This window comes from Erithacus rubecula, assembly GCF_903797595.1.
Source record: "Erithacus rubecula genome assembly, chromosome: 5".
NCBI lineage: Eukaryota > Metazoa > Chordata > Aves > Passeriformes > Muscicapidae > Erithacus > Erithacus rubecula.
The window spans coordinates 43,067,025-43,092,152 of record NC_136687.1 but is presented as its reverse complement, the minus strand read 5'-3'; the positions used below and the strand labels follow the sequence as shown (position 1 = coordinate 43,092,152).

The 25,128-nt window shown below is 43.1% G+C and overlaps 1 protein-coding gene across 10 annotated transcripts in view; it reads left to right on the top strand.

Moving 5' to 3' along the window:
- Positions 1-9,655, top strand: part of EPHA5 (EPH receptor A5) — a 197,640-nt gene extending 187,985 nt beyond the window's left edge. For 8 of the 10 annotated variants that reach the window (XM_079305384.1, XM_079305390.1, XM_079305392.1 and 5 more), the window contains 2 exons: positions 1,147-1,302; positions 9,465-9,655. In XM_079305384.1, the coding sequence (XP_079161510.1) occupies positions 1,147-1,302; positions 9,465-9,570 (262 nt within the window). In that variant the 3' untranslated portion in view covers positions 9,571-9,655. Of the gene's footprint in view, positions 1-1,146; positions 1,303-4,891; positions 5,093-7,516; positions 7,789-9,464 lie in introns of those variants that run through there. The other 2 variants (XM_079305387.1, XM_079305386.1) reach the window with 2 other exon arrangements.
- The last annotated feature ends 15,473 nt before the right edge of the window (positions 9,656-25,128 follow it).

Genomic DNA, 25,128 nt, shown 5'->3' with positions numbered 1-25,128 from the left:
TAATTACTTAGGAGTTTGGAATTTCTCATGTGTATAAAATGTTATGGGAAGCCATTATGTTCTTGGTACTGCAAGTATTCACATTTTATTAGACCCTTCAGCATTGCTATTAAATAAACAAATAATACTAATGTGCTCATAAAATATATGAAGATTCCTGAAGTGCTGTAATAATATAATATCCCAGCTCACCTTCCAGTTGAAACACTTTTAAGTGTAATAGTCACCATCAGAGGCTGACCCAGAAAATGGGTTTTTTTTACCTATGGGTAATAATCTTGCATAAAGGGCTTGTGTTAGCTGGGTGTCCCATTTTACAAAGCAGGGAACAGGTCTGGTTTATTTCCTGGCTGATCTTTGACAAGCCCTCTTTGCTCTCTGCACCTCATTCGTGGGGTGGTGGACCATGCTGGTGCCAGGGACTATGTGGGTGCTCCAGCCATAGTGAAGGGTTATTATTTGCCTGAATTGCTTCTTCAGTGCATGGCATAGCTGAGCAGGGAGCAGTTGCCGTGGCAGGGTCTGCAGTGTGGGAGAGGAGTGTGCTTCTGTTTGCAGGGCTGGAGTGTGTCTGGAGCATTGCTGCTCTCTGCAGGCTCGTTGGATGTTGTCAGCATCCCAAACCCACACTCCCCCCTTCTCCCCGCCACCCTGCAGGAGCAGCCCCTGGACTGTTAATGCTCCCTGGACTGTTAACAGCTGCCTGCCATTGATGGCCGCTGCTGGGAAATGTAATTTGGGTTTCAGCTTCCAGGCTCTGCGCTGTCTTAAGTTAATTATGAGCTTTAAAGGTGGAGGAAGAGAGCAAGGCAGGCGTCATCAACGCGAAGACTTTGAAGTAGGAGTGACTGGGGAGCCTGCTTGTAGCGAAGAGGTAACTGGGATGGATGCCACTCCTCTCCTCCTCTTTCTGCTTGTGGTGAGGACCGGAAATGGCAGGAACTAACTCAAGAATTGCCGAGGTTGCAGGTGAAGTGCCATGCTTGATACATTGCGTATTAACCTGCTGGAGGATCTAAGCCACAGCAATCACTGAAAATGGAACAAAACGATCATCTTTACCATAAAAAATGCAAGCAACTTGAGTCATGTTGTGTATATCTCAATACTAATTATGTTTGCTTCTTTGTTTTTGCTTGTCTTTAGAGCGTCAAATCTTTTGGTAGAGCACAGTCCAGTTGGAAGTGGTGCTTACAGATCTGTGGGTGAGTGGCTGGAAGCCATCAAAATGGGCCGATACACGGAGATCTTCATGGAGAATGGATACAGTTCAATGGATGCAGTGGCTCAGGTGACCCTAGAGTGAGTAGTGTCCAGATCATTTTTACCTCATTTTGTGGAATTGCAATGGGAGGAGGGAGGAGAAAGACAAAGCATTCAAAAATATGCAAGGATGAGGCTGCAGAAAGCGAAAACATATCCTGTGTTTGCAGTCAGCAGTTTCCCTTATAGTATCTCTATTGATAACAAGTGCAGGCAAGATTAAAATTTATAATCACTACATTGGCAGCAAATACTTTGTCTCCTTTACTCACAGAAATTAATGCATGAGTTTCTGCAATTGCTAGGCCATCCTCTTGACAAAATAGCAGTTGATTATTTGGGGTTACCAACAAAATAAACCCACCCTCTACCTTACTAGTAAATGTATAGATGATAGAGTCCCTGCTGAGACATCCTGGCTTCACAGCAGATGAGTTGGTTTCACAGCTGATCTGGATATAACCAAGTGAACAGTGAAGTCCAGTAAGGTGTGGAAATTGTATTCAGCATTAAGAGAAATGGATAAGAGCTGATGCCAGTGCAAGAGCATAAGCAACCCACAGCTCTAGAGGACAGGCTTCCTGAATGAGACTCTTCCTTCTGATTGTGCCCATGGTTTTTGCACAAGTGTAACTGCAGTTGAGGCAACAGCCTTCAAATGACTTGGTAAATGCCTCAGGGCTGCTAATTTGCCGTTCTCCACCTTTAATTGCCTGCCTTGCTTGTGTAATTGTGTCAGTACTTTCCTGTTGCTGCCTGTGCTGTCTCGAATTCAAAGCCTGCCTTTCTACCTGGGTTAATTCGAGCTTAATTTTCTGCAGCCATTAAGGCAGAATGGGAAGAATTGTACCCTGCTGCTTTGGAGAAAGTTGTGTCTCCTCTGACCACATGCAGATTGCTACTGCACATACAGAATTGCTTCTGAGGATTAAGAATAAACCAAGAAAAATCCCCCCATCCCACAGAACTGCAGCATTCCCTCCTGTCTGCCACAGTGCTTGCTGTGGAGCTCACTGTACAGCACAGGAGTGTGATGCAAGTTGGTGACATCCCCAAGAAATTCAGTTTTGCATTATATACATGGAGGGAGTGCAGGAGCGTATCTGCTCTCACTCTGATTTTATTTGCTCCACTCACATCATCAGTATTTGCCCCTTACACCTGGACTCGTACAGTCTTTTTTCAGCCATGAAAACCCTGAACTAGGGATGAAGTCCTCTCCATCAATTCTTTGGGAAATCAGGGTGCATGGATTCTTACCTAGATCTTTTTTGGAACTCCTGAGACCCTTACATATTGTTTCCCAGCCTTTCCCTGCAATTATATGTCATGTTACTTGGGCTTTTGAGGACTCCACAGTTTAGACTGATAATCTACAAATGGACCAAGGAAGAAGACATCCATCCCCAGGCTAGTCAGAGTCCACATAGCAGAAGTAGCTAGCCAGAGGCTGAGTGGGAGGAAAGGGTATAGGATGAAGCAGTAATTCATGAGAAAAGGAAAACATTAGAGCATTCTTCTCCACAGTATCACCCCAATCTGATAACCAGAGCAGCTTCTGGTAGAAAATGCAGATTGTCTAAAATCCATCACAGATTTATTGTTGTTAGGCTTAATTACTCATATCAAAGTAGAAAATTAGAATTCTAGCTTTAGAATTTTCTGCAGTTTCAAGAGCTCCACATGAAATGTTCAAAAGTAAAATGCTTTTGTTTGGGTCACAGATATGTTGACTTGAAACCTAAATTAGTGGGTGTTTTCAACAGCAAATTAGAAGTTTATTTACTTGTGTAACTCTAAACAATCTTACTATCCTCTCCTATACCATCTTAGCATCCCATGCTGCAGACAAAAGGATTCCTAACCTCCAAATTCCTATAGTGCAGCATTTCAGATTATGAAATAAGATCTTTCATTTGACTTTAAAATGTAAATATTTTCCTATACTCCTTGGTATTCCAGAAATTTCAAAAATGTCCCCCAAAATCTTTCCAGGCGATGCAAAAGTGCTTTAAAATGAACCAAATGGCAATGAACCAAGAAACCCAATACCTGCACAGTTCTAGTCAGAAAGGCAAGTTGGTTTGAAAGTCTTTAAATAAGATTATAGCTGCCAGAGATGCTCTGACTCTCACCAGCTGCAAACTTCCTCAAAGGCCCCTCACCAGGTCCCAAGATGTCCTCTATGGCACAAATGTCATCCTACTGATCCCAGTGGAGACAACATGTCTGAGCTGCTCAGCTTCAGCTTTTTTCTGGGCATTTAGAACAGCAGAGCAGTGCAAAGGAGCTGATGCCTGGCAGCCTGAAGGAGCTTTTGGGTTTGGTTTTTTGGTATTTTTTTTAACTGGAAGGAGGCATTTCATGGATCCATCTTCCATTTCAGCTGAAGCTGAAAAAAAGGCTGAAACCTGTTCCAGCTAGTCATCCATGTCAACAAATAAATTCCCCCTCCCAACCCCACCCCCTCCCTGTGGACAGAGATTCTTGCAGAGTTGCCTGCTTGGTTCTTCTCTGCTAGCCCACACACCTTTGCATTGCAGAAGTGACTTGGCAAGAAGACTTGACCCCATTCAGGTCTATTTTTGGAAGACCTGTGGAAGATCAATAAAAGGCCATCCAAATCAAAACTTCTCTCATCCCTCTCAGAAACATTAAAAAAAGAAAAAACAGCAGATTCTCAGCTGTTGAAAAAAGAGAAACCATCATAGCAGCTTAAGAGGAAAAGTGTCATGTATTGAAGTCCCAATCTCAGGCTGATATAAACTGGCAGATTGCCCTTAAAAATAAAGCAAGGGAGAAAAATTACTCCTGGTGGGCTCAGCTGAGACTCTCGTGGGTTCTCCAGAAAATAAACACCAGAACAAGCAAAGTTCTTAAAAAGTGATATACTGAGAGGGAATGGTTTTCTGGAGGTTTCAATTATTTTATCTCTGTAAAATGGAGCAACAAAACATTTTGTACTCTACAAAGTAGACTTCAAGTTAAATGTTCCTTGTCATTTTTAATAGAGGCAACTGTTCTGTATATTCCAGAGCTGGGACTTGGGGGGATCGGGTGAAAAGATGATCTGAACATTCTGAAAGTAGCTTGCTTTCCCCAAATGACAGTCTCTACAATTTAAGAGGTTGCCTTCAAATACCATCCAAAATGGTCTTCACCAAATTCATACAGGAGACAGATGTAGAAATTAGGGGGATAACCACTGTCAGAAAAAGCAGGAAAAGGCATATTATAAACGTAAAGATTTTCTAAAATCTACTGAAAAAAACCTACTACTGCTGTAGGAGGAGTTGGCCATAGTAATTCTGGGTGCCCAGCTTCTGGCTTCTTTACAGGATCTGATTGAGGTAGTTAATGTTCAGCTTTTTTTTTTTTAAACTTCACTCCACTGGCACGAAAAGCAAAATCCTGGTTACCATAACAATTCTTTCAAACTGAAGGCTTGATGCATTTATTCCAGAAAAGAGTACTGTCAGTGACAAATTTCTGAAAGCAAAAGATTAAAAATCTTAAGATTGATGAATATCACCCCAAGTCCTAAGCTCTGCCTACTTAAGCAAAGACCTGAAAATGTATGTGTTCAAACAAAGAGTGATTTCTACATTTAGCTCTAATTCTTGCAAAGGGATGAATCACCTTGTGAAAAGTGGAGCCTCACCCTCCACCCTCTCTTTCCAACTGGATATCAGACTTGAAGGGAACCTTTCCAGTGGACCAGACCTGCTCTTTAAACTTGTGGACCACCTAGTGACTTTGAGTGTGTCTGGAGCTCTTTCAATCCACTGCAAGAATAACTTTACCAGGACAATACTCAAGAATAGATAGATCCATGACATGAGTTTCAGTCTGACCCTTAACTGGACCAATTACTAACCATGTGGACTACATATTTTCACATTTTGAAAGATCTGTACTCACTGAATCTCAGGACACCCTGTTTTTTGTTATTAGATGAAGAGCTCTGAATATTTGTAATAATATGTGTTGTGTTGCTTTACATTGTATATATTTTTCTTCTAAAATAAAATAAATTATTTATTAAAAGTTATACTGAATGAAGAACATTTAAGAGTTCACCTGCTCTAGATGCTTATCCTTAACCTGAAATCTCAGTCATGTCATTGCAATGCTGTGTCTGCTTCTGAACAAATTATCTTGTAATCAAGTAGAATGGGAATTATGTGTAAGAGCAGATGAACTCTTAAAACAAAATTTTTTAAGTCCTCATTTCATGCAAATGTCCCTAGCAAGCAGATTCCTCTCTCTTTAGCATCGTCTGAAGGTCTTTGAGATTCTTCTTGTTTCCCCTCATTCAAACTGACAACTAACTAACTCCATGAGTAGTCCGAGTCTGCATGGGTGACTGTAGTTACACCACGTGCAGATCTGCCCTGGATGGGAGATGAAATACAAAATACAGGTGGTAGGCTGACAGCTGCTGACCACGGAGAACTTTCAGGACTGTGGCCCTTTTGCTTGTATGACTAAACTGGCTGGTGAGGGGTTGTATTTGGTGTGGCAATTCAGTCCTAGTCTGCACAGAGTTTGGCAAACTGGTCCATGGTGTATAAGTAGTTATATTTGTAAATAAAATGTTTTACATCTATTTCCTTTAACATGGAGACTGTGAATATAGCCCTTGCAAATGGAGGCTATTTCAGGGAAGTGGATACCATGTTGTCGCTGGCATTTTGCAGCTGAGCTTCCGTGCAAGGCAGTGGTAAGAGAGCAGCATGCATGCAGCTGTGTACAGGCTGCTTGGGATGAGCTGACACAAATTTTCCTCTTTATTTCCTTGGCTTTTTGGTCAAGTTAGATGAGCCTTTTAATGCCTTGTTGACAAGTGATTTAAATTCCTGCCTGCTTTCATTTCCAGCCCTACATGAATGAAAGAAGTGAAAAGATAAACTTTCCCCCGAAAATAAGAATAAAAGTTGTCTCATGGCTGGGGAGGCCAAGTATTTTGAAGCAGAGGGACCATCTGATATGTGGGCACTCAAATCTCCACTGCAGAGGCACACACAAAACCCAGCACCAGGAGCCAGGTCACTTCCACAGCAAGGAAGTGGATCCTGACCACAGGTGTTGTTTGCCTGTAGGTCTCAGTTGTGCCTTTTCCCTCAGGGAATGCACATTTTTATTGTAAAGCTCCAGTGGATATTTGCACACATCCTCTGCAGAGCCCAATGCAATTTCTACTTGGCCACAGTAATATAAGCCAGGCAGCCCAGGAATGAAGCTTAAAGACAGTTGTTTTTGCAGCCCTTTGGCACAGAAGTTGTTGGGGTTTTTTTGTCCCCAAATCAGCTGGTTTGTATACTCAATTCTGTTCAAAATTGTCTTCTGCCCTACAGTGATTTAAGTCCTTCAACACTGGATGCATGAGAGCATGCAACATTCTGTAAGTCATGCTTGAAACATCAGAATTAAAGCTCTACATTCTCTAGGCAGTTTTTAGGAAGTTTTGTTGTTGTCTTTGCTATCTGCAAGGTGGCTTTTGAACAAAGCTGCTGATTTTTATACTTTGTGAGCATCTGGTTCAGGAGCTGTGTCTTCTGGTTCATCTTTGCTGAGGTGAAAGACCCCACAGTAGTGTTTTTCCTCTCTCTGAGGAGTCCCCCACACTTTTGCCTGGTGGTTTCACATTTTAGAGGACTTGATATAAAGAAAAATAAAAGACTGACTGGATTCCCGGTAAGCAGTTAATGTATTGAAACCAGAACTTATTTTTCCTTCTTTCTCTCTTGTAAATCAATGGATTTTGAGGATCAAGGATATTGAGGATCAAGGATATTGTGTTAAGGGGATACTATATGGGGAGAAAAAAGGCTGTCTAGTGAACTGGATGGGAAGTTTATTGGACTGGTGGGGTTGTATGTGAAAGGCCAAGACATGCATGCTTTTCTCCAAGTTTCAAGCTGTTTTTTTCTGGCATAACATGCAAGAGTGTCAGAAATTATACATTTGTGAAATATGTGGTACTGGATTTTCAAAAAAGCTCAGCTTGCACTTTAATACCTGGAAAAAAGCTGATTTTTCAAAAAGTGCCAGCAGAGCAGGACTCAGCAGGGGGAGGATGGATGTTGTCTCTTTTAAAAATCAGGTCCTATGCTGTGTTGGTTTTGGAATTTGGTTTGGTTTTTTGTTTCGGTGGGTTTTTTTCTCTCTGGTGTGAACTTCCAACTGTGCTGTGTACATAAAATAAATTGCATGTAACAATAGCATTACTTCATTTTTCTTCATTATTAAGATGCCTTGCTGAACTAGTTTCACAATTCAGTGGAGGCAGAAATGAAAGCATGTCCCCCTGAGAAGGTAGTCACCTTTTGCAAAGTGCTGCAGGCTTTTCTCTGCCAGGTAAGGAGCACTGCCGATGTGTCTGATTGACCTCCTTTGCTCTGTGCCCCTTATGTTATGATTTCCCTTTGCATCATCAAGGAGCATTGCTGAAAAAGAGTGTATTAATGAAACTATGTGTTTAGCCCAAAGCAAAAAACTTGATATTTTCCAAATCAAAAGGCAGAAAACATGACAGTCCTTGGAGAAGTACAGATCTAGCTTTTGGCTTCAACTAGTTTATGTGTTAATGTATTAACCTTCACTCAAGACTGCGTTTTATTCAAAGCAGCATTCATCTGTGTAATTTGTGGACATGGATGGTTGGCTGTACTTGCACAGGAGTTTCTGTCTAGAATGTGAAGCTGCTCAGAGAGGCACACCTCCATGGGTAGCTCGTGTGAAAATGTTTTGGTGTTCCTTGCACATGTTCACCTGCAGTCCAGCACACAGCCCTGCTGTGAACTGTAGGCCAGGTTTGCAATTATGTCTTAGGTGATGGTAGGGCTCCCAGGTGTTGCTGAGGATTCCCAGCCTTTGCATGAATGCAGCAGCATGGTTTCTAAAAAGCAGCTGTCACATCTCAGTGGCTTTTGGTAGAGAACTTTCTCCTAAAAGACTTGTACACTGGGTGTCAGCAGCTTGGGGATTCACAAGTGTATTGGTAGGACCACAAGGCATAATGCAGAAATATCCTTAATTCATTGCAGTCTGGAGGTAGAAAGTGAGGGACTGATATTTTCCTAGTGGAAGTATTCAGACAAAATACCAGATCTCTTACAGTCAACCTGCTTCTCTAACAGCTTCTGTGTCTTGTGCTAGAAACATATATGCAACTGTCTTGATGTTTCTGCTGAGCTTTTATTCCTACAATTTCTTTGTTAACACTTTTCTACCCAGTAAGAAATCTCTACAGTCACATTCCGCCATAACTGATGGCCTTACCTGGCTTTAGAGGTGTCATTGAATCTGATGACCCAATGTCCTGCTGTGGTATTTCCAGGAGATGATTTGTCCTACTCCTGTCTTTGGATGGGATAAATTGTACTCTAGTACCATTCATGTTCCCCTTTTATGTCATACACATGAATCATATGAAAGTGATTACTTTCATCTATACACCTGAATTTTGGAGGGTGGAGTTGATGACAATATTTCTTCTAATCCTGCATTTTACATTAACTGTCTTATTTTACAGCTTTCCTGTAATGGTAGTCCTATAGGCAGAATCTACACAAACGACCTTGGCTTCTAGAATTCACCTCCCCAAAGCAAAATCAAATGTGGGTATATGGGAAGATTTGCAAAGATCCAAAGGGAAGCTGCTTTGCTAATTCTTGTTGACTTTAAGGAGTCATCAGGATGGTAGCCATGCTCAAGGCTTTTGCCATTTGTGTTTCTTTGGCTTTCCCTCATCTGAAGAGGAAGAAAGCATGGATTGACCTCACTCCTCACTGCTTATATCCAAGATCAAATACCAGCCTCTCCCATGAGAAGAGGAAACAGCAACATGGGCTTTCTTACCTGGTTTTTCTCTTGGAAATAGGACTTTTCACGCCTAGCAGAATCCTTGGCCAAAGATGGTGCTAACACTTTGCTGTCTGGCCTTTGTCCTTGGCCAGCAAGGTGATCTCATTCAAATCACATCACCTCTCTGAGATGCTATCAGCCATTAAAAAAAAAATATATAAAAATTACAAATGGGGAAAACAAAACCTGCCAACTAAACTTGGCTCTGAGAGCTGCCAGTGATAACAGGTAGGCACTGGCAGCAGCAGCAGCAGCAGTGCATGCGGCGCGTGGTGTGTGCGGCAACATGTGCCTAAGAGGTCCATGGAACCAACGTCTGCTTTCTCCCACAGGGATTTGAGACGTCTGGGAGTGACACTTGTTGGTCACCAGAAGAAGATAATGAACAGCCTTCAAGAGATGAAGGTCCAGTTGGTGAATGGGATGGTGCCGTTGTAACACGGTTTTTAAAGTTGCTTCCTCAAGTGGGTCGGTCCTGCACTTTGTACTCTAGCCCTGAGATTTATTTTGACTAAAAAAAACCCCAAGAAAATATAAAAAGGGAAATTCATTCGTTTCTATAAAGGACATTGGCCTCTGCTGCAGCATTTCTAAAGCAGTGTTTGACTGAAGTTTTGCTTTTCTTCCTATTTGTGTCCTCATTTTCATGAAGTCAATGTAAGATGCATGGAACGTGGAAACAAATCTGCTGTACAGGAGATTAACCAGTCTCTTAAGCTTCAGCAGTGATGACAAGCCTTCCACCATGTGTTGTCTGTACATGGGAGGTACAAATATATATAGCACCTTTATATACTGAATTACAACAACACATGGTAATGCTTCCAAGGACTGACTTGAATGGAGGATTTTTCTGGCCATTCATGGGCTCTCATTAGCTGCAGTTTGTTGAAGTATAACTTTGTGTCTTACTTGTCTACAGAAGTGTATTGAAGAGCAATATGATTAGATTATTTCTTTATAGATATTTTGTTTTGTAAATTAAAAGAAAAAAAAATGCTGTTACACAGCATTAAGTTATAGAGACTAGCGTTTAAACGTGTCACTTGCTCCATGGCAAATACAATACAGGGTGTATATTTCATTTTCCTCCTTCTGTGTTACCAAGTTCTTTTTATTTGCTCTTTGGGGAGGATAATACATGATGAAGATGTAAATACTGTACAGTTTGCTACGCATCAGGTACAAGATCGGGGCTCTTTCCCTAGTTTGTTCCTTCTTTCCTCCCTCATTCACTCAGTCTCCTTTTCGTGTTATCCCTGTGCTTCTTTGTATTTTGCTGCAATTTGGTTTGATCAACACATAAAGCCTTCAGGAGTTTTATTATGTATATGAGAAGGAGTTTACTTAAATAAAAGGTGTTGCCCCCTCTTCCTTTACACCATGGGTTGAGGACATCCAGAAGAAGAGAAGTAAAACATCTGGTTCTTGATGGCCTCCAGCAACAACATGGCATCAATTTTTCTGTGTGGCCAAAGATAGCATGAGATTGCCTCTCCACAGGTGGTTTAGCCTAGTAGCCATCATGAGTGCAGCCATCATCTCTGTTCCTGGAGCCCAGGAGAGAAAGTACAAGGTGGTTTTAGCCAGAAGAAGGGAATTCTGTTGTTCTTTTTCTGATGATGTGGCTTAAGTCCTGGGGCCCAGTGTAGAAATGAGCCTGTGGCCATTCAGTGTTCCACTGTAGTATTTCCTTTTTTTTGTAGCATTTCTCCCACAGTGGTGGTAGTGGGATTGTTTTTAGAACTGTACTGTCCCAAGCTGTCTCTTGGCATTCTAGTTTTGCTGTGGTCCTAGCTACTTTGTGACAGAGCAGAGAGGGGAGGGAAGAGCAGAGTAGCCAAACATGGTCACAACAATGGCATCCTGAGAGCAAGGAGATGCCATTTGTCTGAGGCTAGCACAGCTCAGATCAGGACTTGGTTGTAGCTGGGGTTCAGTGTATCCATTAAAGCCCATGACTGGTATTTTTAGAGGGACCTGAGGGCAACCCAATCCCCTGGGAATCACACCAAGAAATATTTTGGGGTTGTCCTCCTCTTTGTATTGTAGATAGGATTAAACAGCACAGTTAATTTGGTATACGTAGGGTTGGGCTTTTATTTTGTGAAGACTTTGATAAGGATTTTTAAAAAGCTCAGTGGATTGCAAGAGTTTCTCATTTCTGTAAATGTATTGCTTCCTTGGACTTTGGATAGCATCTTAATGGCATCCTTCCTTAGCAATAGCGTCAATATACAGAGTTGATATATCTTCCTTTTTTCCCAGTGCTGCAGAGCCAAGCCAAAAGACCTCAAACTGCCAAAAGGAGGCCTGTGTCCATGTCATGCAGAAACAGGTGTTACAAGGCACCTGAAGCTGTTTCAAAATCTTTCTTTCATTTGCCCCAGCCTTTGAATGAGATTTGATACACAGAATGTTGGGTTTTTTTAAGAAGGGAAGCGTCTAGGAGAAGAGGCTGAATGTTTTTTTCCTTAGCAGCAGGGCTTTGTTTGCTTACAGCAGGTCTTCTTCAGGCAATATTTGCCTGTTCTGAAATGGCCCAGGAATCAGGAGAAATAGGAGAGAAAGGAGCCACAGCAATGTCTAACAAATCTTGATGGTGTCATTTCTCATCCTGTTGTTTCATTCTGGCAGCCACCGGACCACAAAAGAGGAAGAGGATATCAAGATATAATAATTTCAGCATGGAAAGGAGATTTGTCAAATAATGAATAAGATTATTAGAGCTGTCAGCAGAAGAGTCTTGAGATTATTTGTGCCTCCCTGTTTGCAACCCTTGGGAAAATACATGTAGGAAGACAGAAACAACTCATTCATCAAGAGGAATTGTTTGTTTGCCTGCATCCATTGGTTGTACTGAGGTGCTGTTAGCATATATGTAGCACTTTCTGCCCATCATCTCCACTCATTCCTTTCCCGTTGGCTCTGTGGGAGGAGTTGAACTCGATTTTTTTTTTCCTGGGCTCTTAAAAGCAAAATCTTTTCATCATTCAAATTGCGGAGATACCTGCCAGATGCTGGAGTTATATTCAAAATTATGAACCAGTGGAAAACAAAACTGTTCTTAAGCCAGACTGCATTTGTAAATAGGGCACCTCTTCTTGCTTTCTCCAATAAATAAATAAATAACCTTTTCTATTTATTTCAAGAGCTGTTCTTGCTACAGATCTCTGTATTAATAGATGTTGTCTCGGGGCTAAAAATAAAACATTGTTTTAATGTGTAGGGTCCAAAGGTTGCAACTTCTATGTTCAGGAGCAAATTCCAGAGACAAAGGAGGTTTTCAGTTCCTATCCAAGAACCGCAAGAACTTTATGTGTGGGGCATGATTATATGTATTGGTACAGCAGAACAAAATGACAGCAACATTTGGCTGGTTATGTTCTTGCAAAGGGCTGTATGTGGATTTCCTGCCCATGGTAAGTCCAAATGCTTTGCTTTTCTAGCTCACTACGGCTGCAGCTGAGCCAACAAATTCTTTTTTTTTCCAGTATATTTTGCTGATAATTGAGAGAGAAGTATTTCAAAGGATTCAAAAGGTGGAAAGGCTTTTCTTGATACAGTTTTTCATTTTGGGAGAAGGAAGTATCCCCAAGAATGGCTTGTATAGACTGATGTCCTGTCATTGTGTAGCTATGACTTGGAAAACCAATTTGATAATTAAAAAGGAATACTGATATAAAAGGGAAAAATCAGTTTAAATTTTTATTTATTCCTCCTATATGTTAATAGTGAGAAGAATAAAAAATGAAGGTAATTTTTTTTTTTTTTGTCTCTTCAGAGTTGAATGTAATATAAGAAGTCCCAGTGCTCAAGAAATTGTGACTCCTTGGGCTGCTGTGGACTTGAAATTAGATGTTAAGGCATATGTAAAATACATCAGAAGTAGTCTTGAGATTAACACTTAGTTGCCAATCCTTTATTGTAATTCCTTAAAGCAGGAGCTTGTGTGTCCAGCACTATCACAGTTGCAGCATCTGTCTCAGATTCTTGCTTCAGGGTTTTAACACATAGGAGAATGTAGCACTGCTTTATTTATTCCTCCCTTTCCCCCTCTTTGGATACTCTCTGTGCATTGTTTGCATACATGGGAGGTTTTTTTTGTAGTATAAGGTACGAAATTTTCTATTTTTTCATGAAAATAAAAACCTTTGACTAACAGCGACACCCAGTTGTGGATGACACATATACTTGACCTCTCGACTTTCCACAAAGCATCAGGATTTCCCCCCTTGGAAAGGAAATAAATTATCTGTATTTTTTCTCTCCTAAACGCAGATTTGGTGCTACTCTTGTGGTCTCTGAGGGAAAGAGAGGCCTTTGGGATGAGTGAGACATGTAGACCCACATGAAGGCATCTGGCCTTGTTACAGGCTGTTCCCACTTTTCTCTGTTTTGGGGGGAAAATATGCTTTTTTAGTTCAGTTTCTGGGGCAAAGAGCCTGCCAAACCAACTAAACCCCAGATCAGTCCCTCATCACATATCCTTCAGAAATACCATTATTCTGTGATTTTTTTTTTTTTTCCTCCCAAATTATGATTTTCTCCAATTTTTTTGGGGAGGGAGCCCAGCAAATCCAAAACCAGCTGGAGCACCTACCACCAAATCCCCTGCTCTGTGGATCTGGGGGCAACCACATGCTCTAGTGGGGCATGGGCCAGCTTTAAAGAGAGGTGAGAAAAGCCATAAGTGGGAAGCGCCATGGGCCAAGGGGGAAAAGACTGACATGGGAAAGGTGTTAATGAAGGTGGTGGTGGAAGCCACCATCTTCTTGTCCACTGCTAGAGGACAAAGGAAGAGGTGGAGATATGGATGCTGTTTCTCCTGATGTGACAGGAGGCTGTGGCAGATGATGTGTAGTGGTACACTCACATCATGACCAGGAAAGGCATGATAGGCTGGAACAGGAGGAGTATGCTGCCTTATATATTAAAGGGACCACAAGGTGAATTGAGTTAGCAAACTGAGGTTATCAGTAGCTTGGATAAAATCTCTCTGGACTGACATGCCAGTCCCCAGTCAGTGTTTTCTTGTTCAGCTTGAGGTTGTCCGCTGCTGGACCACAATGGCAGCAGATACAGGAATCAGAGGTGCTCTGAGTTCAGAGGAAAGAATTGTTAATTTGCCCATATAGACAGCATCCTTATTAGCTTCTTGGAGGCAGAGAGCCTGCTAAGGGGAAAATACACACATGGGGAAACTTGCATTAAAAATCAGAGCTGGCTGCAAAAACCTTCCACAATGTTCCATCTTTAGTGAGAACTAAGGAATTAGGCAATTTCCATGAGCCTTTGTGCTCAAATTGGACTGGGACCAGCTCTTAAACAAATCTCAAATCAGTGTTTGCCTTTTATTTTCCTCTACTGGGCTCAGAATGAGAAAAGGCACTTGCACTTCATGGGTATCAGCTAGTAAATTTACCTGCACAACGGTAAGGTGCTTTACCTTCAGAGTGGGCCCTTAAGCACGTTCCTGACTTGGTTTTAGGGTGGTTCTTCTGTACAGCCTCTGTCTGGTCCCAGAATAAAAGCTGCATCTCAAGTCACAAACACCAGTTCTTGTAAATGCTCAACAACCTCTGCTTAGGGAAATATTCTTTCATTGCTCTTGTTTTCAGTAAAATTGAAACAAACTGCAAGGCAAGATGACGGCTGTGCTGGAGATATTGTAGGGCAGATAAACAGTAACTTGGACTTATTTTCCTATCTAAGAATATAAAAATGGGGCTGAGGGGGCTCTGAGCCTCTCCCTTCCTCTGCCAACCTGGAAGGGTTCAAGCCTATAATACTAGAATCCCCAGAGGATGCTGTGGCCGCAGGGCAGGAGCAGCAGGGAGGCTGCTTCCCATCACCCCATGAAGCTGAGCTGCCATGCAGAAAGTAATGCAAGATTTATGAAGTTGTGGGGAGAAACAGCGAAGGACTCTTCATGTATTTTTCATGGGCTGAACTGCATAAATAGCATGCAATGTATAAACTGTGACTGGATACTTACACAGCAAAAAAAAAAAAAGAAAAAAGTGACCAGCAAGCAGAAGAAGAAATGAAAGATTGAGATAGATTTATTCAAGTCAACAGGGCCTGCTCTAAGTCACTCTAAGGTACATTAAGAAGCACCCAAAACAGCACAACCTCATCCCAGAACAATTCATCTTTGCCAACATGTGGAGGGACATGGATCTCAAGGAATGGAGGACACTCTTCATTCTGCTTGGTAAAATGAGTGGGTGGCAGGAGAGAAACTACCTTATCCACGATGCCTCAGATGTGGTGTGGGACTTACAGAGATGCTGGGATCACCATCACCGTGATGCTGCTTGCACCAGCAGACAGCTCAGTTTAGAAAGTGAATGACAGTGGGGCACAGAGAGACAGCTCAGAGTGAGGTAACACTGGAAAAAGAGGATGCCACTGGAAAACTCAATGCAGGGGTGAGTGATGAAAATGTTGCAGTTCCCTCAGCAGGCGCATGTGTGCTCCCAAGCATGCAGTTTTAATAATGCATCTGATGACAGAGCTTAAATGTCATGTACATGAAGACAGGTATCAAAACAATCCCAGGCTGAGATTGGATAGGAAATGGGAGCCACAGCAGCATGGTGGCCAGCAAAAAGCTTTGCTCAGTTAGCAGCCATGATGGCAGGCCAGGGTGTGTTTGCAGTTACTGTATGCCATAGGGTTTCCAGGGGAAAAAAAGCCTTGGAGAAACAGGTGTGAAGTGTGTGATGCTTGCCGAACACACCCATTGTCTCTGTGACTGCCAGTGGGATCATCTGGTGCAATTCCTTTGGGAGCTGTGGGATATTGGTGGCTGCAGGCCCCAACAGTAACCTTTGACAACCCATTAACATATAGCTCATTATTTTCCTCCCAGAAAGTCCTATGAGGCAGCCATGGAGGTGATTTACTTACACCTTCATTTCCTCACCTCTAGCTAGGGTCAGCTCAGTTACTCAGAGCATCAGCTATAGTAATATTCAGCAAATCGAGTGTAAGAAAAGGAGATGCTTTCTTACACTGTTGTGCTGTTTTCATAACACATTAAAAGCTCTAACCAGTTTTTTTTTTTTACCCCAGAAGTCTTAAAGCTCCCACTTAAATGGCCAGCAGATGCATTCATACTGATGAAGATGACTTATTTCTCTCAAAGCTTATTTTTTTAACTACAAAACCAAAAGAAAAATCTTCCAAGCTGAAAAAAAAAGCAGAAAAACTGTGAGATAGGCTGCCTGCCATTTTCTTGGTTTGCTCCCAGTAAAGACCATATTTATTACAAGAAAATAGAAATCCTATGGATTACTCTTCTGAGGTCTGTGTTTCAAGCTTGCCATTTAACCATGAAACTCCAGGCTCTAAAATTCAATCATTTACTCCTCAAGAATTACAGTGTGTGGAGACACTGAGGAGAAGGGCATGCAAGGTAAAAATATTTCATTGGGAGAAGAAAAGGAAGGTAGGGAAATTTTATGTTCATTAAAAAAAAAAAAAAAAAAAAAAAAGGAACAGCCTCCTATCCAGTGGGCAAAATGCTGTGAAAGCGGCATCCTGTGGTCCCTTTCCATGAGATGTGTAGGAGCTCAGGACGTCCTCAGGGCTTGCTAATATCTTTTAAATGGTGTAAGATTCATGGTTGGACTCAGTTATTGGAGGAGGGAGAAGGAGACATATATGTATGTATGGAGATATATATCAAGAGAGATGCATGGCTATATGTGTACACACATGCAGAAGCACTAGGTGATAATCTCTTAATTAAGACAAGAATCAGGGCATAAATGGTGAATGGGAGCAAATAGTCCAGAGTGAGACCAGCTTGGGCTGAAAAAAAGTGTTTTCAGCCAGACAGGGAGGATAGATGGAGATCATCAAGGTATGGCACTGGGAAGGATTTGGCCTTCATTAGTGTTCCTATCCCAGGATGAATTAATGACCCAACTGGGAGAGGAGGGAGGCAGTGCTGGGGTGGCTGCAGATGGGATGTGTGTTCTCACTAATGCTAAAATCCTCCAAGTTCCATCTCACTGGGCAGTCACCCATCATGCCATCAAAGCATGGAATGACAGATAGAATGGACTGGATAAAGTAGCTGGGAACATACGTTGGGCAAGAAATTAGGAGAAATTAGATGGAGGGGAGCCACAGGCATAGCTTTCCTCCTGGCTTGGCCATTGCTTTTGAGCTCGAAAGTTCATTCACAGACCTAAAGGTCAATCCATGATGCCCAGGTGGAAAAAGAATGGTTTTTTTGGCTTGGAAATAGTGGCCCTTTTGGGGGATTTTAGTATTCGGGGTAGAAAACCAGGGTTTCACAGAGTTTGTGAGCAGATGAGTGCACACTGAGCTCTACACAGGGACTGGCTTGCTCAGCAGCTGCTAAAACCTGGGTTTGGGTGACTTTAGGTCTTGAACATGGCCATGTGAATCCTTGCCTTGGCCCAGCAAGGGGAAAAGGAAGCATGAGTGGTCCCTTCATCCCTTTGAAATCGAGGGTTTGGAGACCAGGACTGTACAGCCAAAATCTTTTTTGTAGCAACAACTATACATATCCCAGAGAAAACAATCAAATAAAATGAACAAATAAAATAATTGTAAATATTCTGTGTAGGGAATGGTTGTTGGCTCTGGCAGAGGAAAAATTGGACTGTCCCTCGGGAGGGGAGTGTTAGAGGTGCAGTGTCCCAAATCAACATGAATAGTTGCTTCGGGGCACAGAAATCAGTCCTGCAAAAACTTCCTCCCTCTCCCATCCCTGCAAGATGTGCTTCATTGCCTCCCATTTTATGCAGCAGCCAAAGAGACTGAATCCTTAGCCCCTGCATTTGCCTTCCCTGCAGCTAGGGTCGAAACTCTTGTGCTGTCCATTCCTCCCTTATACTCCAAATTTGTGTGATTGCTTCATCAGGGAAGGCAATTAGCATTCAAGTGCTGCTGTTAGCATAATCAGAGGGACAAAAGGCTGACAGCAATAGCTGCAAAGCCAGCGTCCTGGTCAGAAATTTAATGAAGAAATTAATTATGGCAAGAGAGCTCATTCTGGATCATTCAGATCCGGACTTGGGTTGCAGAGGGTATGAGGGCAAAAAAGAGCCCTGCGTCCTGCTAGTATATCATCCATGCTCCAGAGATCCTCATTGCTGTAACTGATAAGCAGCCAATAAACAGCTCAGCTTCATCAGGAACAGAAGCATTCCTGTAATGAGTGGCTGAGACCTCCAGGTGCCAGACAGGGATACTGTGAGTCCCTTGGCACCGCATCCTAGTTCTTTAAGGCCAGACCTTTCCCTTGAAAAACTCAGCTTATTTCTAAGTGCTGTTATTTATGTCTTTGTGATAGAGGGGATTTAAGCACGCCAGGGTTTTGCAAGCCTTGGTCTGAGGACAGTCACATCCCAATACTGCTGAAAAGGGAGAGAGAAAGCCAAAACAGATAAAGACTGACCACTGGAAGTAGGCTTGGGTGTAAAAATAAGACTTCAAAAATCCATATAAGTATCCCAGTGATCCCTGTAAAACCTGAGTACAGCTTGGGAAGGGAAGTACCCACTTACTCTTCCATGCAGCCACATTGGGCTCCCCATGAGCTAAAACAAAAAAAAAGAAAAAAACAAACAGAAGAACAAAAACAGGCAAAAAAGGGAAAAGACAGCAAGGTGAAATGCCTCCATCAGTGGTGGCATTTTATGGGCATCTGGTCCCCAAAGATGGCACTGTTATCTCAGTGTAAGCTCTTTTTTTCAATATTATTCACCTATTCAAGGGGGAGAGAGATCTTCTTGCCTAAAGGAGAGATGAAAACAAAGGTCTCTGTTCTCCAAGTTATTTTTTACACCACAGAAACATCCCACTGATGAGGCAGATACTTTCTAGGAACTGATAAATCAGGAGCCGAATGAAAGAATGGGGAGATGTTTCCTCAGACCTGTGATTTGATTTGATTGGAATTATCTTCATTAAATTCTCTTAGCAAAGCCCTTTTACATTCACCAGAAGATTTACCACAGGGCAGTGCAAATTTCCCAGCTTTGGGATGTAACAGCATGAAGGGAGGTTATAAAAATATATGAGAACATTTTTTTTAATATAAAATATATGTGGAATAAAAACTAGAAAATGTAAAAGCCTTTATCAGACCAAATTTAATTCTTTAGAAATATGGTTTTGTGCTTCCCCAAGACAAGACAGAGCTACAGAATCACTCCAGATGGTCTGCACTGAAGACTAGTATTTGTGTGTGTGTCTGAGGGATGCAGAAAGGGAACTGAACTTGTGCTAATAAGCAGCTACTCAATATGCCTTGATGAGTGAATGTATTCAGAGTCTATAGAGAGCAAAGTGTACTGCAGCAAGAATGGGAGATGATTCCCCTCATCTGAATTTGCCTAAGTACAGAATAAAAATCTATTTTTTCTGTTTTCCCCTTTTTCTAAAGCCCAGCTGTCTGTTAATGCATATAATGATGGTCCCTCCAGAGACCAAGCCTGAATTCCCATTCATATGCAAAAACCATAAGTGAGAAACTTTAGGTTTGGCCCAAACAACAGTGTGCATTTCTCCCAGTGAAAGAAATTCCAGCTTGCCATATTTTTCCTGCTCAGGGCATTTCAGATGTCTAAAAAAAAAGGGCGATGGTTATTCCTGTGTATGGAGCTAGAGCTGGCAACAAGGAAGAAATGCTTTTGGCACATCCGTAACATTCCACCTCCACATGGGAGCATGGAGCAAGGGAAAGCAGGGGGTGGGGGGGACACTGTTGTTCATATGGCCCCATTTGTGTTGAATGCCAAACCTCTACTGGGAGTGTTGTGCTGACCCTATGAAGGGCAATGGCTGTGTCACAACAGAATGCATTTAGGAAGAGAGAAGGGGAAAACAAATGTCTGAATATGACAGAAAAGGGGCTGAGGCAAGTGGGAAAAATAGTTATTTGTGCAAAAACAGCTCCTTAGTACTCTTTTTCAAGGAGACTGCTCAGTGCTTGCACACTGATCAGCACTGTGCTGTCTCAAGCTGTCCTCCAAGAGCCTGCTAAATGTTCATATTATGTAAAGCAGCAGCTTAGAAAGCTGCTTTTAGACTTCACCAAACCATTTTGCTTTTAAAGGAGGCCTCTGGCATGGCACTGCGCAGAAAAGGCAAAGCAATGCTTTGCAGTGAAGTTTTGCTGGAGGCAAAGCATTGGAACAAGTGCTGAGGCTCATCCCTGAGTGATGGGGATAGGGACAAGGAATGATCTCATTCTGGGGAGGAATAGCTGGATTGTTACTGGAAAACAAAAACCTCCGGATATTTCTTCTTTGGGAGGCTCAGGCATCACTGGGATTATTCTGGGGAGCTGTGTGGGTCATGTATGACAGGCAAGTCGTTTCTCATGCTTATGCCTGCCCTGAGTAGAGAAAGGAAGTGATTTTGGAGGAAGGTAGTCAAATTCATGGGGTTTTTGTCTTTCCCCAGTAAGGAAGGGTCAGGAGAGTATTCCTTTCTTACTGCCTCAAGATGAACCGGGGCTTCACGTGGTAAGGCACTGGTGGCCTGTTAAGAGCCTGGGGGATTTAGGGCTGGCAGGGGGGGCTATGCTTAGCCTCACAGCTGATACACGTGCATTTCCAGCCATAAAAAGTAGCAACAGTCCCAGTGGAAACATTCAGCTGCAGTAAGAATAGACAGAAATCTATTATCCATGTGAATGCAACATCAATATTTACAAAGAGAGGTCAAAGAAGAGAGCTCTGCTCAGGAAATGTCAGCTCTGGAAAAGAAGGAGGCATTAGCAGCATTTGCATTTGTGCTGGAGCAATCCCTGCAAAACTGAGGAATATTCAAGAGGTTTTTTACTTTCAGCACTATTCACCTCATCATGTACCGTTGAGTTGTCTACTGCAGCAGTTTAGGGCACATCTGCAATGCCTGGAAGCAATGCTGGATGCTTTCTCCTCCTTAGGGGTTACCAGCAAGTGGTAATCCAGTCATGGTGGCTGCAGACACCTTTCCTTATCTGCCATTGGAAGGCTCCTTTAGAGAAAGGCAAAGATGAACAGAAAAATGTCACAGAATGAAGAACACAGGTCCAAAAAACCATTCAGACTAATCTAGGTTGGTGCCTGCAGCTAAAAACCCACTAGGTAAAACAGGATTATGGATTTAAATAAAGGATCTCAAAATATTTTTCTGCAAGCTTTTTGCTTAGGGTGAAAAATGTGAAAAATGGGTTTAATCCCCCATGCTCATTATGATTAGGGGTGCTACTTGTATTGCTGGTAGCACAGTTACCAGCACAATTCCTGGGCTCACTTAAATGAAGATCAATGCTTTGTGTGAGCATGAAAGAGGCAGGCAGAAGAAGCACAGGCAGGAACACAGTCTCAAAAATAGCTTTTTGCCAGCATATGCAGTTGTTGCCCACAGATGATGCCCATGGAAATGACAGGACCCACTGGTGATGCTTCCAGGTCTGGGAGGATAGGGGAGCATCACAACCCCACACAGCAGTTATCCAGCCTTTTGGCTGCTGGGGGAATTGGGGTTTTCCCCATGAAAGCATTTTTTTTCACTAGGAAAGGAGGCTTGGAGACATCCCAGAAAAGTTGAAAACTCCCATGTATTTCCCAAGTGGAAAAATGCCTCTTGCCAAAGACTTGAATTCCTTCCTCCATCTTCAGGCTGAGATTTTGTCTGTAACTCTATTTATGCTCAATGAAGATTTCAGGGGTTGGTGACATGTGAGGATATGGGATGTGCCAAGTTCTGATTTTCACTGGTACTAACGTGTACATGGCCAAACAGATGGGAAACTGCCCGGTGAGACAGAGCCAACAATGTAATAAACATCAGAAACCTCTCACTGCTTGCTTAGGTACTGATTGCTTTGCCCACGTTTAACAGGGCCCAGAGGCAGGAGATCTGGAGAGGTGAGGGGTTGCAAGCAGGAATTTCCCTGCACTAGCACTGAGTTCAGAAAACAGGGCAGCCCTGTGGGGTGCAGAGCATCCCATATCTCTGTCCCATGTGCCTGGAATGGCAAAGGACAACTCTGTGGCGTGGAGAAAGCAATTTTGGAATTTCCAGCTCCCTTCAGATTAAATGTTGTTGCATTTGGGCAGGATATTTTGTAGCTATTTCTCTACGGTCCATTTCACTCCAAACAGTTTAGTTAAAAAACCAAAAGTCTTGGCAGGTTTATGTTGCTTGGTATTTAAAGCCAGATGATACGGACTTACTCTGTGTAGGATCTTGTGATTTGCTTTGTGTGCAGAGTCAGACAGCCGACACTGAGTTGATATTAATACTGGTGAGGAAAAATAACACTGTGTTCCTACCACCTGTGCACGGAGAAGGATATCACCTTGGGCACGAAGGTGTGCGTGCCCCAGGAGTTCCCTGCAGCCAACAAAATAACCAGAGCCATCTTTGAAAATGAAGCCCCACTATCAGCGTCCCTCGTTCCCGGGCAGTCTACAGACGCCTGGGCTGTCTGCCAGCTTGCCTCAGCGCCCTGGTAAAGCAAACTTCCTTTCGGTATGGTAATTCCATTGCTCGCTGGAGATTCCCCGCCCGCCCCGCTCCCGGCTGTCCCGCTGCCGCGCCCCGCGGGGTGGGGCCGGCCCCGCAAGCCGGGACAAAGCGGGACCAAACGAGGCAACGGGGCAAACCGAGGCCATCTCCTCCCTTCACCCCCCACTGTGTCCGCCGAGATTCTCAGAACTGCTGGTCATCGGTCGATGCTGCCGATGCCGCCGCTGCGTGGTGGCTTTTCAGTCACACTCTGGCTGCCGCTAGTTCTCCCGGGGAGAAATAGGATTTTCTGGTGTCTCATCCCTGTTTTTCTTCCGCCCCTCCTGGATGTGGATGTACGGCACGAGGGAGGTGCTCTGGAAGCACTGGTGAGGAGTGAGGAAGAGCTGTCCGTGTTTGGGAAGCAGCAGGGTTTGGAAGGGCTGCAGCCCCAGGGGCTCTTTGGACTGTGCTGTGCCTCAGGAAGCTCTGGCAAGTAAATATAGAGAATAAAGTAGACAGTGATGGTTCATATTAGTCCATTAGTCCATTAATCTCTAGCTGAAGTTTCCCATCCTTTTCTTTCAATTGATAAGTCCAAATCTCCGGGGCTTTGAAGACCTTGACCCGAGTGTGATGTGTTTACCCATGTTCAGCTGTCCTGACTGTCATCTCTGCCATCCTGGATGGATGTTATGAACAGCAAAGGCCAAAAGCAGCATCTGTGTTAACTGATCTTCCTGTTCAAGCCCAAATGACCTCAAGTATCTCCTACCAGGGACACCAATGACCTCAAGTCAAATGTCCTTAAGTAACCCCTACCAGGGACTCAAAAGACTTCAACTAACCCCTCTCAGGCATACAAATACCTCAGGTAACCCCACATCACCTCAATTAACCCCTACCACAGACTTCAATGACCTCAAATCAGCCCAAACTACCTCAGGTAACCCCTGAAACCTCAAGCACTGCCTGTTTTGCACCCTCAGCTCTCAGGGAGGAACAGCCTGCAGCACATCATAACCAGGCTGCCAGGGGTTTCCCTCCCAGCCTGGTCCTCCATTCATCTTCTCAAGGAGCCAGCTCCTCAGCAGAAGGATCTCAGCAAGCCAGAGAATTCACCTGGCTTATGATAGCCCTTCAATTTTGCTGCACACAGTCTGTACAAAGGTTAAACTGGGTTTAAAAAAAAATACTATTGTTACACACAGAAAAAGTATAGAACAACTCAGTGGACACAAGCCAACTTACTGTTCATGTCTCTTCCTGGCCTCTCACAACCCTGTACAATGTGCTTGAAGGGAATGGGCAAAGGCAGTGATAATTTATACACACACACACACATTCACCAATTGTGGTTGAATAAAATGCACCTGCTCATCTTTCCTGCTTATCAAAAGAACATTTGAACAGTTGTTCCCCCTTTGGCATAAAATTCAAATCAGACAGAGAAGTTCCCATGTCTGCTAGGAAACACACTTCTTGGTTCAGCAAGGACTCCAGTGGGGTGAGCTCCCAGTACAACAGCAGATCCTGATACCCTTAACAATTAGTTTCTAATATTCCTTTTTACAAATGGCACATTAATTCCTTCCCAACTGCCTTGGGGGCTGCTCCCTTCCCTTTGGTCCTGGGGCTCCCTGCACTTTTTCTCGTCAGGGTTTGTAAAAATTGTGCCATTATCCCTGCCTGTATCTTTATCTTCATCCCTTCTTTCATATCTTTTATATACCTCTTCTGGAAGCTGAGAGTACAAAAGACTTACACTCACTCCCTTTCAACCAATCCTTTCCCAAACTAAGACCATATTGCCTGCTCTGGGCATGGGTTACCAAGACCCTTTTTCTGTGACTTTTATTGTCCCCTCTGGGCATCCTTGTCCTTAACTACTTCTGGGAGAATATGCAAATCATCTCAACATTCTCCCAAAGGACCCTTCTGAAGTGTTTTGAGATTATCAGCCCCAGTGTCAAGATCCTTTTTCAACTTTCCTTTGTTGCCCACCCTGGGCATCCTACCATGTTTTACTCCTCAAAGTTGGTGAGATTTGCCAAGACTCTTTTTGACTTTCCCTACTAGGCCCTGTGGGTGTCCATATCTTATGGACTCTTCATGGACACCCCTGGTTCACCTCTCATCTGTCTCCTGGACAGTCTCGGGAACACAGTCAATCGCCCAATGCTGGCCAGGACGAAAGCAGGTTAGTCACCAAAACTGGGTAAGATACACCTCCAGATCTCTTGCCATGTGCTGGTCCCAGACAGTAGAAGGATCCTGGAAGAGGCTTGTCAAGAAAATCCACAAACACCAGAGGGTTATGTCCAAAAACGAGACAGAGGACTCCTGAAACTTTATTCGAATAAGAGGAGAGAGTCCTCTGGAGCCCATGCCCATGGGGTTTTCTCTCTTGAGGTTTCAGAGAGTGCAGCCTCCTTTAATCCTAAACTCCCAGGCACAAGCTGTCCTCTTCCTTTCACCATTGGCTGAGGTACTCAGAAGGTACAG